Raw genomic sequence first — 22,959 nt, forward strand, 5'->3', positions numbered from 1 at the left:
CCAGGCATTTTACCACTCTGTTGCTGAAGTCGTATTTTCTGCAATTGAGTTTGGAGCGGTTTACCTTAAGTTTGTATCCATTGTGTGCTTGTGTATTGTTGTGGTTGAAGCTGAAGTCGTTATTGACAGGTAGGACATTGTAGCAGATAATTTTGTGTACTACACTTAGGTCAGACTGAAGGCAGCAATATGATATATGAGATGATATAATATGAAATATGGTAGAGTAAGAAAGAAAAGGGTCAAATGTTTGTGGGGTGTAATCAGTGGTAGGATTCAGCCAGTTCGCACCAGTTTGGGAGAATCGGTTGTTAACTTTCTGAGCAGTTTGGTGAACTGCTTATTGGAAGAAATCAATAGGGAAGAGAACCGGTTGTTAAATTATTTGAATCCCACCACTGGGTGTAATGGATACAAAAGTGAATGGAAGTGATTCACTCAAGAAAAGTAAATAAATGGGAATCAAATGGCAAAACAATTAAAAGGAGAAAAACCGAATAGTTAATGAGGAAAGCAAAGATTTAGAGTCGTGGCTGGATTAGATGAGAATCTGGAAAGAGATTAGACACTTTTGTTGTGTAAATACACAGCCAGGTGCAGAGATGGTAAAAGCAAAAATGATTTGCAAGGATAGAAAGATGCAGAGTGAGGGGAGGTGGTCATTCTAGTTTTTTCCTTTTTATCTCTTTCCTTATGGCTTCAATTTAATTAGGGTACATTTTGTTATTCATTTGTTATGAATGAATAACAAAATCCATACAGCCCTACTTATGGGTGACAGGCGGAACTGTACCCAGGGTCCCTATGTATGACCTCCTTGTTCCAGCTACATGAATGAGCAATTGACTTTTAATAACACTCAAGCTGTTTCTCGTTATTCCCAGATGGTCTTTGGAGTAACCATTTGGCGATGTGCGCATTATTCAAATTTTAGGGAACTGAACCTTGGTGTTCCAAATACTTGAATGCCCAGGTCTGTTTCCCTGTTGGATAATGTATAAAATGGCTCAACCCAGCATCGGAAACTCATTTTCATCACCAAGATGCATTTCAACTACATGTTCCTCGTTTTTGGACTGCTCATTTTCAGCTTTCAGGATGCCTCTTCTCAAGGTAGCTAGATACGACCTTCTTTGATCTGCACAGCTACACGCAAACGGCTTGCAACTTCCCCTTTCTCTTCCGAGACATGATTACAGTAAGAACAGAATCGGTAGTGGATGGCCCCCACCCCCAGAATATTATATTGGTTTTAGGCAGGGGTGAAATGTAAAATTTGTTACTACTGGTTCTGTGGGTGTGGCTTGGTAGTGGTGGGGTAATGTGACTGGGTGGGCGTGGCCAACTTTTTTTTTCTTTTAAAAACATTTTTTCTACAACCTCTTCGACCGAAGAGCTTGTAGAAAGCATGCTTTTAAAAGTCTGTGATGATCAGGCAACTCAGCTGGGATTGCCAGAGGAAAAAATGCTTTTAAAGGGTTCAGATGATCCCAGCTGAGCCGCGCGATCATCAGATGCTGGTTTTTTTTCACTTTTAAAAGCATTTTTCAGCCGAAGAAAAAATTCTTTTAAAATTAAAAAAAAAAAACCTCTGATGATCATATGGCATCAGCTGGGCATGGGGGGGGGCAGGGATTATTGCTATCAGTTCTCTGAACTACCCACCGCTATCGCTACTGGATCGGGCAATCTGGTCCAAACCGGAAGCATTTCACCCCTGTTTTTAGGAAGCTGTAAACAGAATAAAAGTCCCATGTTCGCAGTGTTCCCTGTCGGTCCATAGTCCTAACATAGCAATCATTTTGGGATGTGTTCAAATTGTTCAAATTTTGGGGAAGTGGAGACCCTGATACAATATAAAAGGGCTAAATGAAATCTGAGTAGTAGTGGTGCGATTCAGCCGGTTCTGGGCAGTTCGCGTGAACTGTTAGTAAAAATTCTGGCTGCCTCCCCCTGCCCACCCCCACCCCGCCCCACCCAGTCACTCCTCATCTTGCCCGCTCGACCGGCATAACTATTCCTGCTCTCTGTCTGGCTCCGTCGCTTGCCTTGAGCACACAGTCTCTGCAGGCCAGTCAGCTTGCCTTCCTTCACCCTGGCCTCCCACATGGCCCAGATCCCTGCCGAGCCTTCCTTCGCCTTTCTACGCTGTCTCCAACAGTGCCCAGCTATCTGCCTGTCTGGTGAGCATTTCTTCCCCTCTTTGCCAGCACCAACGGCCTGTTACAGGGCTGTCTTATGGCTCCCCTGGCCTGTTATATGCCAAAATGGAGAGTTCCCTAGGCCCGATCCGGCCTCCCCTCCCCATTTCCCATGGCTTTATTGTACTTTCTTTTCGAAGAGCTGCAGAAGAGGCTGGGCCATGTGGCAGAGAAGCCAAAGTCTTTTATTCAGAAACCCATGAAGCTGTAAGAACGTGAGATGTCAGGAAAACAGCTTTCACCATTTGAACAAAAGACTTTGGCTTCTCTGCAATGAGGCCCTGCAGCAGGGGTGAAATGCTCCCAGTTCGGACCGGATCGCCTGATCCAGTAGCGATCGCGAAAGGTGGTTCGGAGAACCAGTAGCAAAAATCCCTGCCCCACCCCATGCCCAGCTGAGCCACGCGATCATCAGAGGGTTTTTTTTTTCTTTCTTACTTTTAAAAGCATTTTTTCTTTGGCTGAAAAAATGCTTTAAAAGGAAAAAAAAAGCCTCTGTTGATCACGTGGCTCAGCTGGGATTGTCAGAATCCTTTAAAAGCATTTTTTCTACAACCTCTTCGGCCGAAGAGGTTGTAAAAAAATGCTTTTAAAAGGTTCTGGCAATCAGGCAACTCAGCTGGGATTGTCACAACCCTTTAAAAGCATTTTTTCTACAACCTCTTTAGCCGACCGCATCTGCAACCAGATGGTAGTTCGGTTCCTTGGAGGGCTTCAAATTGCAATGACTCAAAATGGGGTGCTCTCATCGTGGGAGGGCAGGCAAATTGTTTCACTTTCTCTGAGGTTTAGGGAGGTTTTTTCAGGATCTAATTTTCCAATAAATGCTCCAATGTTTATTTTGCCGTGCACTCTGGAATCAGAACGCAGCCAATTTTCATGTTATGACCTTCTGGGTTTCCTTAAGAGGGACAGTCTGTGTTATTTTCTTCTTTTTACTTTCATGTGTATCTCCAGATATATGTCAACTTCCCAAAGAAGTAGGACGGTGCAAAGCTTCATTTCCTAGATTTTATTTTAACACAGCAACAGGGAATTGTGAGGGATTCAATTATGGTGGATGTGAAGGAAATAAAAACAACTTCCTAACTCTGAATCAATGCAGAGCTGCATGTCAGCGTTCTGGTAAGGAAGAAATTTTAATCTTTGCCTCGGTTCATCATTAAATCGTATGCCAATTTAGGCTTGTCCGCCAAACAATGATCAGAAAACTCTTTAGTCCTCAAATTAATTTAATCTCAGTTGCGCAATTCAGGCCCTGGACTAGTGAGGAGATTATCAATGGGCGCAATCCGCAAAATCAGGAAATCCTTTAAAATGGTAAAAATACAAAAAGAAATTTCATAAAGAAGTGCCATAAAGCAAGCTTGCTTTCTTTCCCGCTGGGGAGGTGTTCCCCCCAGAAGCTAGAGCAGAGTAAGGAACCAATGACAGACTTGCCTCTTCTACTGCTGACAACTTGATTTTGATTCTGTCTCCTTTCCAGGGTAACATTGACTCCAATTCCTGATCTCACTGATGGGATCCTGTGAGAAAAGGAGTGGATTCAGCAGCTGAGGAAGGAATCCAAACTTCCAGCGAGTCTCCCACTTGCATGTATCTGATTCTACGCATACTCTTAAATAAACCTACACATGCTTGGAATATTCTGTCTCCTATTATTTGCAATGCTCCTTTTATTCAGTCAGGCCACTGACCAAACCGGAAAAACCCCACAACAGCGCATTCAGTGAATATATCAGACACATGAAATTTTGAAATGTGTTTTATTGTATAACAGAACACTGACCATCAGACCTGGCAGGGATATTTCCTTAGCCTCATGCCCTCGGTTAGCTCTTTGAAGGATAGTGAGAATGACTGGTTTATGTCAAAGGTTGTAAAAGTTGTAAATAATTCTTTTCCTGTCTCTTTCAACATGACTTCAATTCATTAAGTACACTGTTTTTTATTCTTTGTTATGTAGTACTGTGTAATACTACTTACATAGAATGACGGGTACATACCGTAGTTATAGCAGAATTGTGCTTGAGGTCCCTACTCAACTCATGGTTCCAACTGCATGAATATCTGGCTGTATTTCCTTATGGTGCAATATCAACAGCAGCTTGACTGAGTACGTGACTTGTTTTCTTTTTCTTTTTTGAAAGTTTTTTTTTTTTATAGACAAATATACATTTAAAACATCAGTAATTCCTTCCATGTGACATCTCGGTGTTTTCTTCCTGGCTCCATCATTTTGTTGTTTCTTCTTTCTTCAATCCAATTTAAACTATTACCATTTTTCCACAGATACATTATTACCATTTTCATACATAATTACCCATTGCTCATCTATACCTTCCTTCTAACCAATGGTAAAATTTATCCCATATCTTAAAATATTCTGAATCCTTTCTTTAATCATCATCTTCATTTCTGCACAGTCTAAATAATTTCCAATGTCTCCTTCCAGGGTAACATTGACTCCAATTCCTGATCTCACTGATGGGATCCTGTGAGAAAAGGAGTGGATTCAGCAGCTGAGGAAGGAATCCAAACTTCCAGCGAGTCTCCCACTTGCATGTATCTGATTCTACGCATACTCTTAAATAAACCTACACATGCTTGGAATATTCTGTCTCCTATTATTTGCAATGCTCCTTTTATTCAGTCAGGCCACTGACCAAACCGGAAAAACCCCACAACAGCGCATTCAGTGAATATATCAGACACATGAAATTTTGAATGTGTTTTATTGTATAACAGAACACTGACCATCAGACCTGGCAGGGATATTTCCTTAGCCTCATGCCCTCGGTTAGCTCTTTGAAGGATAGTGAGAATGACTGGTTTATGTCAAAGGTTGTAAAAGTTGTAAATAATTCTTTTCCTGTCTCTTTCAACATGACTTCAATTCATTAAGTACACTGTTTTTTATTCTTTGTTATGTAGTACTGTGTAATACTACTTACATAGAATGACGGGTACATACCGTAGTTATAGCAGAATTGTGCTTGAGGTCCCTACTCAACTCATGGTTCCAACTGCATGAATATCTGGCTGTATTTCCTTATGGTGCAATATCAACAGCAGCTTGACTGAGTACGTGACTTGTTTTCTTTTTCTTTTTTGAAAGTTTTTTTTTTTTATAGACAAATATACATTTAAAACATCAGTAATTCCTTCCATGTGACATCTCGGTGTTTTCTTCCTGGCTCCATCATTTTGTTGTTTCTTCTTTCTTCAATCCAATTTAAACTATTACCATTTTTCCACAGATACATTATTACCATTTTCATACATAATTACCCATTGCTCATCTATACCTTCCTTCTAACCAATGGTAAAATTTATCCCATATCTTAAAATATTCTGAATCCTTTCTTTAATCATCATCTTCATTTCTGCACAGTCTAAATAATTTCCAATTTCTCCTTCCAGGGGTATTTTCTCTGCTTTCCAATTTTGTGCAAAAACAATTCTTGCTGCTGTAATTACATGTATAATCAAATAAATATTTTCTTTACTCATTTTCTCTGGTAGGATCCCCAATAACAACAACTCCGGTTTTGAATCAATATGTTGTTGGGTCATTTCTTCTAACCAACCCTTTATTTTCTCCCAACAGTTTTTGGCTTCCGGACATGTCCACCACATAGGATAATAAGATCCTGGTAACTGATGACATTTCCAACATTTAGCTGATTTATCTTTAAACCATTTAACATTTTTAATCTGTTTGCAATTATTGAAGGAAAAATCTTATAGTCCACATTTAATAGTGAAATTGGTCTATGGTTTTTAATCAGTTGTAAGTCTGCATCTTCTTTAGGTATAAGTGTTACACATGCCTCTCTCCGTGAGAATGGCATTCTTTCTTTGTCTAGAAGTTCATTATACAGTTCTAGCATTACATTACTCATTATTTCTGGAAAGGTTTTATATAGTTCCGCTGTTAGGCCATCCGGTCCCAGTGCCTTCCCACTATTTTGTCTTTTGATTGCTTCTCTTCCTCCAAAATGTCCTCTTGACAGTATAGTTTTTCATAGTAATTTTAAGATATTTTCTTCTTTTCTTCATTATTATAATGTAATTTCCCCTTTTCATCAAATAGATGCTTTATTATTTTCTTCTCCTTTTCTTTTTTTATTTTATATGCTAGCCATCTTCCTGGTTTGTTTGCATTTTCAAAAAAAAATCTGTCTAGATGTTCTTAATTTATTTGCTAACAACTCTTGTTCATTTAATTTTATTTCATGTTTTTTTTTAGTAATGTAGTTAGTTCTTAACTCTGTCATTCTGGCTATCTTCTTGAAATTTTTTCTCTAGTTTTTTTCTATTTTTCTATTCTTCTACCAATTCTATCTGTTTCTGTCTTTTCCTTTTGTTTTTCTTTGCAGTATAGGTTATTGCCAGGCCCCTAATATATGCCTTCATCATATCCCATACATTCTGAAGCGATGTATCCTCTTTTTTATTTATTTCAAGGAAAGACTTTAATTCTTTTTCCACAAATTGTTGCAAATCATTTTCTTTTAATATTAATGTATTCAAAGTCCACCTTCTTTTCTTCTGTCCTTTCCATGTTATCATCATTGCATTCTGATCTGCCCATATATTTGAACCAATATTCACTTGTTTATTCTCTATCAATTCTGCTGACATCCATATCATATCTATTCTCGACCACGATAAATGTCTATTTGAATAAAAAGTAAATTGTTTTTCTTTTAAGTGTTTTTGTCTCCACATATCTTGAATACTCAACTCTTCTGTCATTGTACAAAAGGATTTTGGCACTATTCGCCTTGCTTTTTTGTCTATTGTTTATAATCCATTTCCACATCTGTTATGGCATTGAAATCTCCCATTATGCATTTATGTTCGTAGTCCAATTCTAAAAATTTTCTATGTAATCTCTTATAGAAATCTTCTTTTCATTTAGGGCATATAGCGCTGTCAAGAGTGTTTGTTTGAAATGTATTTTTATTTCCACCATCAAGACTCTACCTTTTCCAAAGAAAAACTTGGGTTCTAACTTTTCCTTAATGTACATGGCTATTCCTCTTTTGCTCTTATGTATTGATGATGTAAATAAAGTTCCTAATTTTGAATGTTCTAACAATTTTTCATGTTGATTTCTAATATGAACCTCTTGCAAACACGTAATATCCATCTTCAAAGAGTTTAATTTGTTTAATGTTCTATTCCTTTTTATTGCCCCATTTAATCCATTTACATTTATTAATATTGCTTTTATTTCTTCTTCCATGTTTTACTTGTTAGTAGTTTTTAATTTCATTGCCCTGGTTTCTCTTTGTTCCATTGGTTCCTTCACCCATGGCCCCTCTCTCAGTGCCCTTTCTAGCTGTTCCTTTATTTTCCCTTCTTTCTCTTTCTTTTCTTCTTTTTGTTGTATGTCTCCTGTTGCTCCTCAGTCTTCTTCCAATAAGTTGATCATAAAAGGATCATGCAATGGTGTCTAATCTAAGCCTTTGTTCTTGCCAAGTCACCAAAATTCCTTCCAGGATTAACCATCTGAAAATTCACTCCTTTTGTTATTAGGAGTTTTGTTAAAAATTGGTATTCTCTCTTTACATCTCTAACTCTTTTGGGTATTTGCCTCAATACCAGAATTTCTTTATCTTTGTGTTTTAGTGCTGTATTTTTTGCTGCTTGCAATATCTCCAATTTCATGCTTTCTTTGTAAATCTTACAGGTACTTCTCCTGGCAATTTGTTTCTCATCGCATACCTTGTATATGCTCTAAAAGCTTCATCAATTTCATTTATAATCTTCTCCTTGGGTTGATCCAGAGCTTCCATCAAGATCTCAGCTATCACCTCAGGCAGATTTTTTCCTTTCTCCTCCTCAATGTTTTGAAATCTTAGATAAAAATCAGCCCTGTCCATTTTGTACTGGATTATTGTTTTTTCCTGTAAGTCTTGAATTTTATCAGTTAACACAAAATTTTCTCCTAGTTCCTCAACATTTTCCCATCTCTTCCATCTTTTCTTCTACTTTTTGAATCCTCCCTTCGTGTTTCTCCATCATGTCTTTCATTTCTTTTATATCTTGTTTCAAATCATCATGAAGTGTTTGCATGAAACTTTTTAGCTCCATCTCCAGGGTCTTTTCTGTTGAGATAGGATTGCCTGTTGGATGTAGCAGTGTTGTAACTTTTTCTTTGCACTCATTCTTGTAAATTTATATTCCAAGTATAATAAATTTATAATCCAAGTATCTAATCCTCCCTGAAGGTGGATTAGTTAAAAGGCAAAAGTGCAGCAAAAACCAAATCAACCACCACCCTTACAAATAAAAAATCCCTATAATCCAGATTAAAAATATAATGTTGGGGAAAAAATCCAAAAGAAAAAGGAAAAAAATCAAAAAGGAAGATATACAAACCCAAAACCAAATGTTATGTTGTCCCAATAAATCTTCAGACTCTTCTGGTCTTAATCCACTGTCTTGTTAGTTTAGTTCTGGCATTAAACTATAATCAAAAGGGGGAAAAAATGAAAAGGAAAAAAAAACCTTCCCAAATAGCAAAAGAAGAAAAAAGGGAATAAACAACACTTAAGAAAAAAAAGAGAATAGGAATACCAAATGTGAAGTCAAGTGTTTTGCTTGTCCTCTGGTTATCTTCTAACAACAACAAAAAAAAAAAAATATCAAAGCCAAATTCTTCAAAGTGTTCACCAATGGGTAAATAAAATGGCCAGTTTCAAAAAACAAAACAGTAGAAAATTATAAACCAAAAATAAAGCTCAGCTTCCAATCTTCTCTTTGCACATCTGTTGTCTTTTCTTTTTAACCAAATGTCAAGGTTGAATTAGTTAGTCTTTTCAGTCTTAGAAATACTTTTTCTTCAGCCACTAGGTGGCACCGTTGACTCACTTTCAGCAATACACCATACTTTCAATTTTTCTCTCTCTCGCTATAGTCCAGATACAAAATATCCTTTATCAGTTACCACTATTCCCATCTAGAATAGGGCTCAACTTCTCCAGCTAGTATCAATAAGTCCAAATTACTTTTATTTTATGAGGGATCTTCCAATTTTCCCTTTGGTTATCAAATAAAAGTTAAAAGTTAACTTCCCCTCCCAAGCTTTCTTGGCAGCTCATTTATTGGGCGTCAGGGTGAATACACACCCGCTCTCGCCCCTTTCTTTCAGCCTTCTTTTCCACCCTCTTTAATCTGTAGGTGGGCTTGTAGCAGAAAATCTCTTCTTTTCTTTCCCAAAATATCAAAGTCTCTCACCTCGATGTCACATGCTGTCTCTCTTCTTCCTCTTCCTCTGCAGTTGCCCCAGCTTTTTAGCGACTTCTGTGGTCACTTTCTCCAATGTCCAGTTTGAGGAGCTTCTCCTGTTCCGACTAGGGGTTTGCGCTTCCCCTATGCCAGCCAGTCCGTGCTCTTCTTTTTTGTTGTTCCTACAGGACGACTTAGGTCACTTAAGACCCCTGGGCAATGGAGATATCGACGGGTCTTTGGGCGCTTCCAAATACCTCGTCTTGTCGATACGACTCTGGCCACATGACTTGTTTTCAACAGCAGAATTTATTTTACTGCTTGGTCATTCAGAATTGTTCACTTTGTGGTTTCAGAATGCCTCTATATTTTCCATCTCCACACACAGTTGTGCGTATCCACGTACAATGTGGACTCCGTCCACATCCAAGAATGATGATATTAAATTGAATAGACAGTGGAAAGCTCCCGCTCCACCGATCATAAGCTTCAATGTAGAAAACTGTTCCCTACAATAGATGACCAGGGATGCATAAAATAGCACTTCCTTTTTTTCCTTTATTCCCAGTCCACCTCCTACTTTTGGGATAAGCATGGAAGCATGGGATAAATTTGGAGAATGCTCAGAAGACTGTTCCACTTCCATGGAAGGCATTTAGGTAGAGGAGCAATAAGGGCACCTTTTTGGGATGAGAACAACACAAGAGACCGAGTAACAGGAACTGAATCCGCTCCTTCCACACTAGGAAAACAAGATCTGACCAAGACCAAGAGATTCCCAAGGGAGGGACAGGTGTCCCATAAACGGGAGGAGATCATTTATGGGCGCCACTTGTGACCTTGAGCATTAACCAGGAGGAGAAGGGGAACAACACACGTAGCTTTTAGAAGAGTTCTCAGCCCGGAGTCAGCTAGCTGAGATGGACTGCTATGGAAATTAAAAACAGAAACAAATTAATAAAAATATTAAATAAATAAATCATTCTCTCAGACCATAACCACTTTCCCCTGGGAATTTGGGAAGTGGGGTGTGTGAGGGTGATGTAACGGTGTATGTGAATGAAATTGGGAAATGAACCCCGAATCATGTAAATATTGGTTAAAAATTAAAAAGTGGCTACAAGAAATTACGAATGAACAATTGGATCTAGAACCCGAACTTTTTTTTATTGGGGATTTTTTAAAAAAAATACTTGAAGAGTATAAAGTATTTAATACTACATATATTAACTGCTGCTAGGATGGCCTTTGCTCAATGTTGGAAACAGCCATGTGTGCCTTCAGAGAGACTTATTATACAAAAGATTATGAATTGCGCAGAAATGGACAAACTAACTCTGAGTCTGAAGGGTAAAGAGACATCAGTATTTTATGGTACATGGGAACGGTGGTATGGATGGATGGAAAGGAGATAGGAATATTTAGTTACTAAGCATAATCAATAGATAAAATAATAATACAAATATGTAGAATTTAATGTTTGTCATTATTGCACGGATTATTGTCAGATGAAAAACACCACAAATAGCTGTTAAATGATATAAGCTTTCCTTTTTCCTTTTTTTATGCTTTTAATGTAAAAAAGTTCAATAAAGTATATTTTAAAAAAAAAAGAAATTGGGAAATGAGGAGGAGAAGAAGTGCTTTGTTATGTATTTGGACTTTAGGAGGGAAGTTTGGGTGGGAACAAGCACGTTGCTGATTGGCTGTTGCCTCAGCCAAAATAGTATTTAAAGAGGGGGTTTTGCCTGTTGGTTTTCGCTGGGTCACAATAAACTAAAGAGCTGTTGTCACTTGTATCGTCTCCTGCCTCTTTATTGCCCAAACCTAACATGCTTCCTAGCGAAGGATCAGATAAAAGGAAGTTGTTGTGCATAACTGAATAACAGAAAAAGACAGAAAAAGACAGAAAAAGAAACTTAAAAGGGATTCACCCTAAGTTATCAGGTGGTTAAAATGAGATAGTGGGAGTTTTGTACTTTCAGACTCACACGATTCTGTTAATGCAGCCTCATAAAAAGATGGAGTAAGCTCACTGTTTTTCCTGTTTGGCAATAACCGATGGTTTCCCCAGACTCCATGGAGTCTGGGGAAACCATCGGTTATTGCCAAACGAGAGGCCTGAGCTCACTGCTCTCCTTAAATAGAAGCAGCCCCAGGGTTGCTTATTTGGAAGGACGAGGATCTCCTGGTTGCTGGACAGCACAAATTCCTCATCCTGCAGCAGCTCAGTCTCCACATCAGAGGCTGAGCTGGCAATGATACTTGGTAAAACGTGGAGTAAAGATGGGATGATGCACATTGACACGTTAATATATTGAAATGCTGGTAGAAAGATGGATGGTGGTTTGGGCTCAACAAAGGAAAGGAAAATGAGTAAATAAATGGCAAAACAATTAAAAGGAGAAAAAACGAATAGTTAATGAGGAAGACAAAGATTTAGAGTCGTGGCTGGATTAGATGAGAATCTGGAAAGAGATTAGACACTTTTGTTGTGTAAATACACAGCCAGGTGCGGAGATGGTAAAAGCAAAGATGGTTTTCAAGGATAGAAAGATGCAGAGTGAGGGGAGGTGGTCATTCTAGGTTTTTCCTTTTTATCTCTTTCCTCATGGTTTCAATTTAATTAGGGTACATTTTATTATTCATTTGTTATGCTCTATACAGCCCTACTTATGGATGACAGGCGGAACTGTACCCAGGGTCCATATGTATGATCTCCTTGTTCCAGCTACATGAATGAGCAATTGACTTTAGAAGTCAATAAATCGACTTTTACTGATTTTTAATAACTCAAGCCATTTCTCATTATTCCCAGATGGTCTCTGGAGTAACCATTTGGCGATGTGCGCATTATTCAAATTTTAGGGAACTGAACCTTGGTGTTCCAAATACTTGAATGCCCAGGTCTGTTTCCCTGTTGGATAATGTATAAAATGGCTCAACTCAGCATTGGATACTCATTTTTTCACCAAGATGCATTTCAACTACATGCTCCTCGCTTTTGGACTGCTCATTTTCGGCTTTCAGGATGCCTCTTCTCAAGGTAGCTAGATATGACCTTCTTTTCTTTGCACAGCTACACGCAATCGCTTGCAACTGCCCCTTTCTCTTCCAAGACATGATCACCGTAAGAACAGACTTGGTAGTGGAGGCCCCCCCAGAATATTATATTGGTTTTAGGCAGGGGTGAAATATAAAATTTGTTACTACCGGTTCTGTGGGTATGGCTTGGTGGTGGTGGGGTAATGTGACTGGGTGTGCATGGCCAACTCTTTTTTCTTTTTTACTTTTAAGAGCATTTTTTCTACAACCTCTTCGGCTGAAGAGCTTGTAGAAAACATGCTTTTAAAAGCCTATGATGATCAGGCAACTCAGCTGGGATTGCCAGAGGAAAAAATGCTTTTAAAGGGTTCAGACGATCCCAGCTGAGCCACGTGATCATCAGAGGTGTTTTTTTTTACTTTTAAAAGCATTTTTTCTTCAGCTGAAAAAATGCTTTTAAAAGCCTATGATGATCAGGCAACTCAGCTGGGATGGCCAGAGGAAAAAATGCTTTTAAAGGGTTCAGACGATCCCAGCTGAGCCACGTGATCATCAGAGGTGTTTTTTTTTACTTTTAAAAGCATTTTTTCTTCAGCTGAAAAAATGCTTTTAAAAGTAAAAAAAAAGCCTCTGACGATTGCGCAACTCAGCTGGGATCATCAGAACCCTTTAAAAGCATTTTTTTCTACAACCTCTTCGGCCGACTCAGCCTTCCATTCTTCTGAGGGCAGTAAAATGAAAACCCAGATTGTTGGGGGCAATATGCTGAAATTGTAAGCTGCTCAGAGAGTGCTGTAAAGTACTTTGGGGCAGTATATAAGTCTAAGTCCTAGTGCTATTGTATTTCTTTCACTGAAACTAGGACAGAAAAAAAAATGTAGTCTCACAATTTAGAAAAGGATAGAGGGAGCAAGTTAGAGATCCATCAATTTAGTATCTATACTGAGCAAGGAACTAGAAAGGTTTGAGAAACAACATGTATATGAGTAATTAGTAAATGTACTATAACTAAAAGTCAGCCTGGGTCTGTCAAGAGCATATTATATCACAGGGCTGTCAAACTCCTGGCTCACGGGCCAAATGCATCACATGCTGGCCACGCCACGCCCGGTTTAGCCAAGGGGGAAAAAAGTCCCAATACATCACGTGACGCCACCGTGATGACGTGAGTTTGACACCCCTGTTATATCAGATTAACCTTTTATTTTGGAGGGACCTCCACAGATGATTTGTGCCATAATCTTTCAGTTTTGAAATTTTTCAGATCTTGATACTTTCTGGTTTTCTCTAATTCGTCTTCTATTCTACTATCCCCTGGGACACAACAGTTATCCAGTTTTCTTCTTTTCAACCAAAGTTATCGCTTGTGTGTTAGGAGCCAAGACGTTATCCGTTTACATTCGGAAATCCCACCGTATTTTAACCTACTCATTTTCAACTATTTTTTTAACTATATATTCAAATATTGCCTTATACACTGTAAGCCACCCTGAGTCTTCAGAGAAGGGCGGGGTATAAATGTAAACAAATATATATATATATATATATATATATATATATATATATATATGTTTTCTGAGGTTTTCACGGGTGTTTGTATATAGGTCTTTGGTTGTTGGGTTTTCTCCGTGTAAAATTGGAAGTGTCTTGGCGACGTTTAAGTCTCATTCGTCATCTTCAGGCTTCAACCGTGCTTCTGGGAGCAATGTGTGATCGCAGCTGTTTCTTCCTTTTAACTGCTAGTGGGGTTTGAACTGATTGGGTGGGAGCTTGGCTGTGCTCTGATTGGATGGGGTTTTCTGTGCTCTGATTGGCTGGGGTGTGTCCTGTGTTGGTGGGGGCTTGGTTGTGCTCAGTCTAATCTGTGCTGCAGGGGGATTTGAGCTGGTGAGCTGCACTGCTGCTGTTTGGCTTCGTGTTCGTGGTCGTGCTACATCTTCGTAGTGGGTGTCAGTCTGCTGCATGTATGGATTGGAGGGGTTTGAAGTGGCTAATGTTGCAGCTGCGGTCTGGCTTCTGGTCCTTGGTCGTGCTTCCTGATCAGTGTGGGTTTGGGTGTGCTTTCTGGGTGGATGTGTGGTGGTGACATCCTGTGTGGACCTCGTGAGTGTGGGTCTGGTGTCATTCCTCGTGTTAGGGACAAACAAATATAACCCCCCCAAACACATACTAGATCTGACCAACCACTGCCTATCCAACACATACTTCATCTATAACGGACAAAAATACAAACAAATAGAAGGCGCACCCATGGGATCACGCCTCTCACCTGTCATTGCCAACCTCTACATGGAACACTTTGAAACCCAAGCACTAGAAAAATCTGATCACAAACCCAAACTCCTGGCTCACGGGCCAAATGCATCACATGCTGGCCACGCCACGCCCGGTTTAGCCAAGGGGGAAAAAAGTCCCAATACATCACATGACGCCACCGTGATGACGTGAGTTTGACACCCCTGTTATATCAGATTAACCTTTTATTTTGGAGGGACCTCCACAGATGATTTGTGCCATAATCTTTCAGTTTTGAAATTTTTCAGATCTTGATACTTTCTGGTTTTCTCTAATTCGTCTTCTATTCTACTATCCCCTGGGACACAACAGTTATCCAGTTTTCTTCTTTTCAACCAAAGTTATCGCTTGTGTGTTAGGAGCCAAGACGTTATCCGTTTACATTCGGAAATCCCACCGTATTTTAACCTACTCATTTTCAACTATTTTTTTAACTATATATTCAAATATTGCCTTATACACTGTAAGCCACCCTGAGTCTTCAGAGAAGGGCGGGGTATAAATGTAAACAAATATATATATATATATATATATATATATATATATATATATATATATATATATATATATATATATATATATATATATATATATATATATATATATATAAGCTTCTGCGCATGCACAGAGACATCCGGTCAGGTGGGCAGAGCCTTCCACTGCCTCCACCACTACCAGTACAGGGCAAACTGGTAGCAACCCACCACTGCTTTGTGTGACCTTCTTGCAGGAGGGTTTGATCTACGGTTTCTTCTGTTCCTCTGCACAATCTGCACTTTGAATCATTTGATAGTTTTTCAGCTGTGGCCTTGATTGTGTTGCTTTGAAAAGCTCACTCTTGTGCAGCCAAAATCAAGTCTTCAGTTTTGTTTCATTGAACATTCCTGTTGAAAGCCGTTGCCAGGTTTTATCTTTATCCACTTTTCCCCTTGATCTTTTGTACAAATTGCTCTTGCTATACGCTTTTCCTTGCTAGCATTGTTATTTTTAAAATTACATTATTTCAATATTCATGTTTTGTTTCCTGTACATCTGCTAAGTTTCCATTTTTGACTTGCATCGATGCTCTTATGGGCTGTCCTTTGCATAAATTCAATATGTACCGTATTTCCCCCAAAATAAGACTCTGTCTTATATTTGCCATGCGCTCAAAAGCCCGATTGGGCTTATTATCAGGAGAGGTCTTATTTTGGGGGAAAAGGGTATTGAATTTTAAAAAATGAAAAGTAAAGAGGCAGAGACAGTTTGTTTTACTTGAAGTAAATTTCTACCTCCATTTCTGCGGGACAAATATAACCTTTAAGTGTCATCTAGGAGGATAGAAAGTATAGTGAACTGTCCTCCTCTTCCTCCTCCTCCTCTTCTTTTCTTCTTCTGATGTTATGGCACTTTATCAACCTATCAAGTCCTTCTCAAGGAGCTGGGCAAGGCAGATATTGTTGCTTGATATTTTTATTTCTGCATTTCAAGAAAGAGACGTAACAGAGCTTTAGTTTCTAACACCCATGTTTTCCTTTAAGAAACACCTTCAAAATGCAAATTAAAGGCCAGGAAAGGAAGGTGCAAGAGTAAAATTCCTCGCTATTATTACAATGCCTACAACAAGAGATGCCGATTGTTTATTTACGGTGGTTGTGGAGGAAACGAAAACAATTTTCAGACCATCGCCCAATGCAAGAAGGACTGTGAACCATTTGGTATGTTGAAACAATTTTATATCCCCCCCCCCCCGAATTAAATAATTAATTAATTGGTTGTCATGATATAAAAAAGGTGTTGAGAATCTAGAAAGAGCGCAGAGAAGAGCAACTAAGATGATTAGGAGACTGGAGACTAAAACATATGAAAAACAGTTGCAGGAATTGGGTATGTCTAGCCTAGTGAAAAGAACTAGGAGTGACATGATCACAGTGCTCCAATAGTTGAGGGGCTGCCACAAAGAAGAGGGGGTTAACCTATTCTCCAAAGCACCTGAGGGCAGGTCAAGAAGCAATGGGCAAAAACTAATCAAGAGAGAAGGAACCTGCAGCTAAGGAGAAATTTCCTGACAGTGAGAATAATTAATCAGTAAAACGACTTGCCTTCAGAAGTTTATAGAATTTTTATTTTTTATTGGCCAAGTGTGATTGGACACACAAGGAATTTGTCTTGGTGCATATGCTCTCAGTGTACATAAAAGAAAAGATACGTTCATCAAGGTACAACATTTACAACACAAATGATGGTCAATAAATCAATATAAATCATAAGGATTGCCAGCAACAAGTTATAGTCATACAGTCATAAATGGAAAGAGATTGGTTGTGGGTGCTACAACACTGGAGGTTTAAAGAAGAGATTGGACAACCATTTGCCTGAAATGGTAGAGGGTTTCCTGCCTGATCAGGGGATTGAACTAGAAGACCTCCAACTAGAAGACCTTCCAACTCTACCGTTCAGTTGTACAGAGACAAACTGCATTTCTCTTTTTTTTTTATTATGCATGTACTTAATATATCTGCAAGGCAAAAATTCTATATTTATTAAATACTACGAGATGCATTTCATAAGAGTTAATAATTCTCTTGTTGTTAGAAATGTAATTCAATAACTGACTCTGCAACTGACTATTAAATATATGGTTTGGATTTGCCATGCTTCCAGGCAGTAGTATAGTTCAACGGTGAAATCCACTTACCTTCGCTACCAGTTCGGGTGTGCAGATGATTAAAGAACGGGATGTAATGACATCGCTACCAGTTCAGTGAGCGGCATAGCACTGGGGCGAGGGATTTCACCACTGGTGTTGTTTCAATAGTGAGACGAGATGGGGTCTCTCCATTGAGCATATGACTCAACAGGTGTTCACAGGTGCTTCTCACTGTCATCACTCTTGAATTTTGTTAGAGGTGCTGTACTACCAACACAGGCATTCTGTTTCAAGCTGTTGCAGAATTAGCAACAGTAGCAACAAACACCTATCTTGACTTTAAAGCAGGGCTGTCAAACTTGCAGCCCAGGGCCAAGATGTGTCATGCGTTGGCCACACTCACATCTGGTTTAGCGAAAGGGAAAAAAGTCTCAATATGTCATGTGACACAGCCATGACAACATGAGTTTGACTGCCAGTTCTGTTCAACCTCTCTAGATTTGTAAAATGCAAACGTAACATACCTTTTCTTGTCCTTACTGTAGGAAATACCGGAAAACCTTTCTCTCCAGGTAAGAGCTCCATTGTGGACCTCATTTGACCTTTAAGCTATATGATGGCTTTGGACCTGCTATTGCTTGTTTGTCATTTTGCTATGTATTTGCTTCACTTCTTGGTACATTTCACATTGGCTCCAAGAAGTTTGGATTTGTCCATATTTGTACGACTTGAATTAACACGCAACCCATGCTTCCATTAAATTCCAAAGGAAGGTCTTGGGAGGCACAACTGCTTCCTTTGGGCTTTTCCAGATGGGAAAAAGTGGAAGGTAGGACAACTTCAGAATCCTGGAAAGATGCTCGAAGAGGACAACTCCAACACTACCCTCTACTTTGCAGCAAGAGTGTCAGCTCAGAAACACCAAACTAAGCACCCTGAGAATGAGATAGAAAATGTGGAAATGTAGAGAAGAGATTTCTGCATAGTTATTTTTATTGCTTGGTCAATATAGTTTCCCTTGTTGCACATGGAAAGAACATTCAAGGTTTTACATAAAAGCACATTTTCACACACACCCCTCTCTTCTTTTCATCTTCCTGAATCTCCCAGAATCTATGCTACAGATGTATGACCAACCATTGGATGTTGGCCCATGCAACAAAAACTTTCCTCGCTTTTACTATGATCGCACTGACCACCTAGCCATCCCTCCCAGTCAACTGACAACCTAACCATGCCCACCACGCCACACCCAAAGAACCAGTAATAAAAAAACTTGAATTCCACTACTGTCCCATTTCTGCAGTATCCTCTTCGGTCCATCATTTTGGGATGTGAGCATTATTCAAATTTTGGGGAAGTGGAGATCCTGATACAGTGTAAAAAGGCTAATTGAAATCTGAGTAGTACTTTTATTGCATCCACTTTTGGTCGCCAGGGTGTAAAAATGGTATTGAGACTCTAGAAATAGTGCAGAGAAGAGCACCAAAGATGATTAGGGGACTGGAGACTGAAACATATAAAGAATGGTTGCTGGAATTGGGTATGTCTGGTTTAATGAAAAGAAGGACTAGGGGTAACATGATGGCAGTCTTCCAGTATTTGAGAGACTGCCGCAGAGGGTAAGGAGTGGGTATCAATCTATTCTCCAAAGCACCTGAAAGCAGGAGGAGAAACAATGGATGGAAACTAATCAAGGAGAGAAGCAACCTAGAACTAAGGAGAAATTTCCTGTCAATTACAACAATTAATTGGTAGAACAGTTTTTCTGCAGAAGTTGTGAATGATCCAATACTGAAAGTTTTAAAGAAGAGATTGGACAACCATTTGTCTGAAATGGTATAGGGCTTCCTGCCTGAGCAAGGGGTCGTACTAGGAGACCTCCAAGGTCCCTTTCAGCCCTAATATTCTGTTATTCTCTGAAGCCTTCAGAGGAGAGCCCACAAACGCACCCCACTTCCAGTTGTCCCTCCCACCCAGTGTTGACTGAGTTTCTCTTTCAATCTGCTGGAATAGAAGCCCTAACCTTCAAACAAATGGAGGGACCGCTTTCCCCAACCATTTTCTCAGTCCATCCCATAGTCTGGGATCTCACCAACGCAGGTCTGGAAGCCCTGTGCCTCTTTTTTGTGATGGAGGAGCTTGAATTGCCCAGATGGTACTTCAGTTCCTTGGAAGGCTTCAAATGGCAATGACTCAAAATGGGGTGCTCTCTTCATGGGAGGGCAGGCAAATTGTTTCACTTTCTCTGAGGTTTAGGGAGGTTTTTTTCAGGATCTAGTTTTCCAATAAATGCTCCAATGTTTATTTTGCCGTGCACTCTGGAATCAGAACGCAGCCAATTTTCATGTTATGACCTTCTGGGTTTCCTTAAGAGGGACAGTCTGTGTTATTTTCTTCTTTTTACTTTCATGTGTATCTCCAGATGTATGTCAACTTCCCAAAGATGCAGGACGGTGCAAAGCTTCGTTTCCTAGATTTTATTTCAACACAGCAACAGGGAATTGTGAGGGATTCATTTATGGTGGATGTGGAGGAAATGAAAACAACTTCCTAACTCTGAATCAATGCAGAGCTGCATGTCAGCGTTCTGGTAAGGAAGAAAAGTTAATCTTTGCCTCGGTTCATCATTAAATCGTATGCCAATTTAGGCTTGTCCGCCAAACAATGATCAGAAAACTCTTTAGTCCTAAAATTAATTTAATGCTCAGTTCTGCAATCCAGGCCCTGGACTAGTCAGGAGTTTATCAATGGGCGCAATCCACAAAATCAGGAAATCTTTTAAAATGGTAAAAATGCAAAAAGAAAAAAAATCATAAAGAAATACCATAAATCAAGCTTTCCTGTTTTTACTGTTTTTCTTGCAAAGGGTTCTGTGAGCACTTCTACACTCAATTGTTAAAAGGGATCGCCTTGGGATTAAGCAAAATATTGTAAAATCAAAAGAAATATTATATATTCCTCACTGGAAAACTTCTAATATGTGTAATGCCTGGAGATGCTTTTGTTTGTCCAGACTGCCTTGCAATAATGCTCCATGTAGGAAATTGTATCATTTACCATTAAAATGTGTATGTTTTAATGTTTTCTGGAAAAATGCTGCTACTTTGCACCTAAGCGCCAATGAATTTTCTTGCAGCGTTTAGAGTGAGACTTCCAGCTCTATGCACCTGGCCGTAGATTGGGACTTTTTTTTCTTCTAGTTATTCACTTTTGAGAGTTTTTCTGACTCATTCTCTATAATAGACCTGGCATCTTTTGGCTATCCTGGCATCTATCCTATTTCCTCCACCTCTGCTGTCCCCCTTTGTTTGTGACGGGTCCATAATTCTTGCTTTTAGCTAAATTATAGGGACTTGGGGACGTGGTGGCTCAGGGGCTAGGACGTTGAGCTTGTCGATCGAAAGGTTGACAGTTCAGCGGTTCGAATCCCTAACGGGGTGAGCTCCCGTTATTTGTCCCAGCTTCTGCCAACCTAGCAGTTTTGAAAGCACGTAAAAATGCAAGTAGAAAAAATAGGGACCACCTTTGGTGGGAAGGTAACAGCGTTCTGTGCGCCTTTGTCGTCGAGTCATACCGGCCACATAACCACGGAGACATCTTCGAACAGCGCTGGCTCTTTGGCTTTGAAACGGAGATGAGCACCGCCCCGTAGAGTTGGCAACAACTAGCACTTATGTGCGAGGGAAACCTTTACCTTTTATAGGGACTTACTTGGTTCCAGCCTTTCTAGAAAGACAATAAAAACTCAGTTTTGGCACCACTCTTTTCCTGCTGTGAAGCATGGCATCATATACTGCATCAGGACATCACATTGTTAATAAAATAAGGAAATAAAATAAACAATGGAGGCACCTATAATTAGACAGAAAACACACTAAGGTCCATATCTCATTCTGCCTATGTTCAATTTTCCCGCTGAGGAGGTGGCTGCCCAACAAGTAGAGCAGAGTAGGGAACCAATGACATATTTTCCTTTTCTACTGCTGACAACTTGATTTTGATTCTGTCTCCTTTCCAGAGTAACATTGACTCCAATTCCTGATCTTACTGATGGGATCCTCTGAGAGATGGAGTGGATTCAGCATCTGAGGAAGGAATCCAAAATTCCACCGAGTCTCCCACTGAAACACCTTGCATGTATCTGATTCTAAGCATACTCTTAAATACACATATTAATGCTTTGACACACTAATATCCAGTTTCTGAAGTAGAATTTATACTACTCCTTTTATTCCGTCATACTATCAACCACATTGCAAATAAGGCATCCCAATGCAGAGTATTCAGTGAATATATCAGATTCAGGGAATATTATATTTTATTGTAGTAGAGAATACGAAGCATCTGATCTGGCGGGAATATTTCCTTGGCCTTCCTCCCGCACAGACAATCCTTTTGAGAAATATAAGTCACGAACTCCACTCTATGGTTTAAGGATAATGAGAATTATGGGTGTAGGCATAAGATTGTAAAAGTTGTAAAATAGGTTCTTTTCCAACTCTTTTCACATGCCTTCAATATATCTAGCGCGCTATTTCTTAGTCTTATTAAGACTAAGTAGCAGTATTTAACCAGTGTGTACAGTTTGTAGTTACAGCACAACTGTGCTCAAGGACCCTATTTATGAACTCATGCTTCCAAGTACATGAATATCAAGTTATATTTTCAGCTGTATTTCCCTATAGTGCAATATAAAAGTGCCTTGTCTGAGCACTAGGATATATTTCACTACATGTTCATTCAGGCTTCTTCACTTTCTGGTTTTAGGTTTTTATTATTGTTATTATTATTTGCATTTATATCCCGCCCTTCTCCGAAGACTCAGGGCGGCTTACACTATGTCAAGCAATAGTCTTCATCCATTTGTATATTATATACAAAGTCAACTTATTGCCCCCAACAATCTGGGTCCTCATTTTACCTACCTTATAAAGGATGGAAGACTGAGTCAACCTTGGGCCTGGTGGGACTTGAACCTGCAGTAATTGCAAGCAGCTGTGTTAATAACAGACTGTCTTAACAGTCTGAGCCACCAGAGGCCCCTTCTGGTTGCTTCTTGCCCAAATTTAGGAACCTTTCCCCAATCAACCCCCAGCTGTCTACATCCACATCAGAGGTGGGTTCTACTTACCTTTATTACCGGTTCGCAATGGGAGCGCACTACAGAAGCATCTGCACATGAGAGGGAGGTGTGGACAGCATTGCGGTGGTACGACGGGTTCTTTGAGGTCTCTTGAAGACCCGTCAATATCTCCGACAAACAGGAGCACGGACTGACCAGCACAGGGAGATCGCAAACTTCCTGGCTGGATCAGAAGAAGCTCCTCAAACCGGGCAGTGGGGAAAGTGACCATGGAAGTCACTAGGAAGCTGGGGTGGTCGCAATGGAAGAGGAAGAAAGGAGACAACATGTGACATCAAGGTGAGAAAGACTTTGATTTATTGAGAAAAAATCCCATCAAACCCACCTGTAAAATAATAAGGTGGAAAAGACCATCTGAGAGTGAGGAGTGAAAGCAGGTATGTATTCATTCTCACATCTGG

General features: G+C 39.5%; 1 protein-coding gene across 1 annotated transcript; it reads left to right on the forward strand.

Annotated features, from left to right (window-relative positions):
* The first annotated feature begins 2,054 nt into the window (after positions 1-2,054).
* On the forward strand, positions 2,055-21,536 carry LOC131203945 (actinia tenebrosa protease inhibitors-like). Its single transcript, XM_058194677.1, has 6 exons — positions 2,055-2,183; positions 3,159-3,326; positions 16,304-16,480; positions 17,958-17,984; positions 19,838-20,005; positions 21,434-21,536. Exons 1-6 carry the CDS (start codon positions 2,108-2,110, stop codon positions 21,436-21,438), a joined length of 621 nt encoding a protein of 206 aa, XP_058050660.1. The 5' UTR covers positions 2,055-2,107; the 3' UTR covers positions 21,439-21,536.
* Positions 21,537-22,959: the final 1,423 nt, after the last annotated feature.

This window comes from Ahaetulla prasina, chromosome 9, assembly GCF_028640845.1.
Source record: "Ahaetulla prasina isolate Xishuangbanna chromosome 9, ASM2864084v1, whole genome shotgun sequence".
NCBI classification, from domain to species: domain Eukaryota; kingdom Metazoa; phylum Chordata; class Lepidosauria; order Squamata; family Colubridae; genus Ahaetulla; species Ahaetulla prasina.

Excerpts from the sequence above, each read along its gene's own strand:
- LOC131203945 (XM_058194677.1), top strand. The coding sequence starts at position 2,108 with ATGGCCCAGATCCCTGCCGAGCCTTCCTTCGCCTTTCTACGCTGTCTC. Across the intron at positions 3,327-16,303 it reads AGCTGCATGTCAGCGTTCTG|AAACACCTTCAAAATGCAAA; the intron begins GTAAGGAAGAAA and ends TTTTCCTTTAAG. Across the intron at positions 17,985-19,837 it reads CGGAAAACCTTTCTCTCCAG|ATGTATGTCAACTTCCCAAA; the intron begins GTAAGAGCTCCA and ends GTGTATCTCCAG.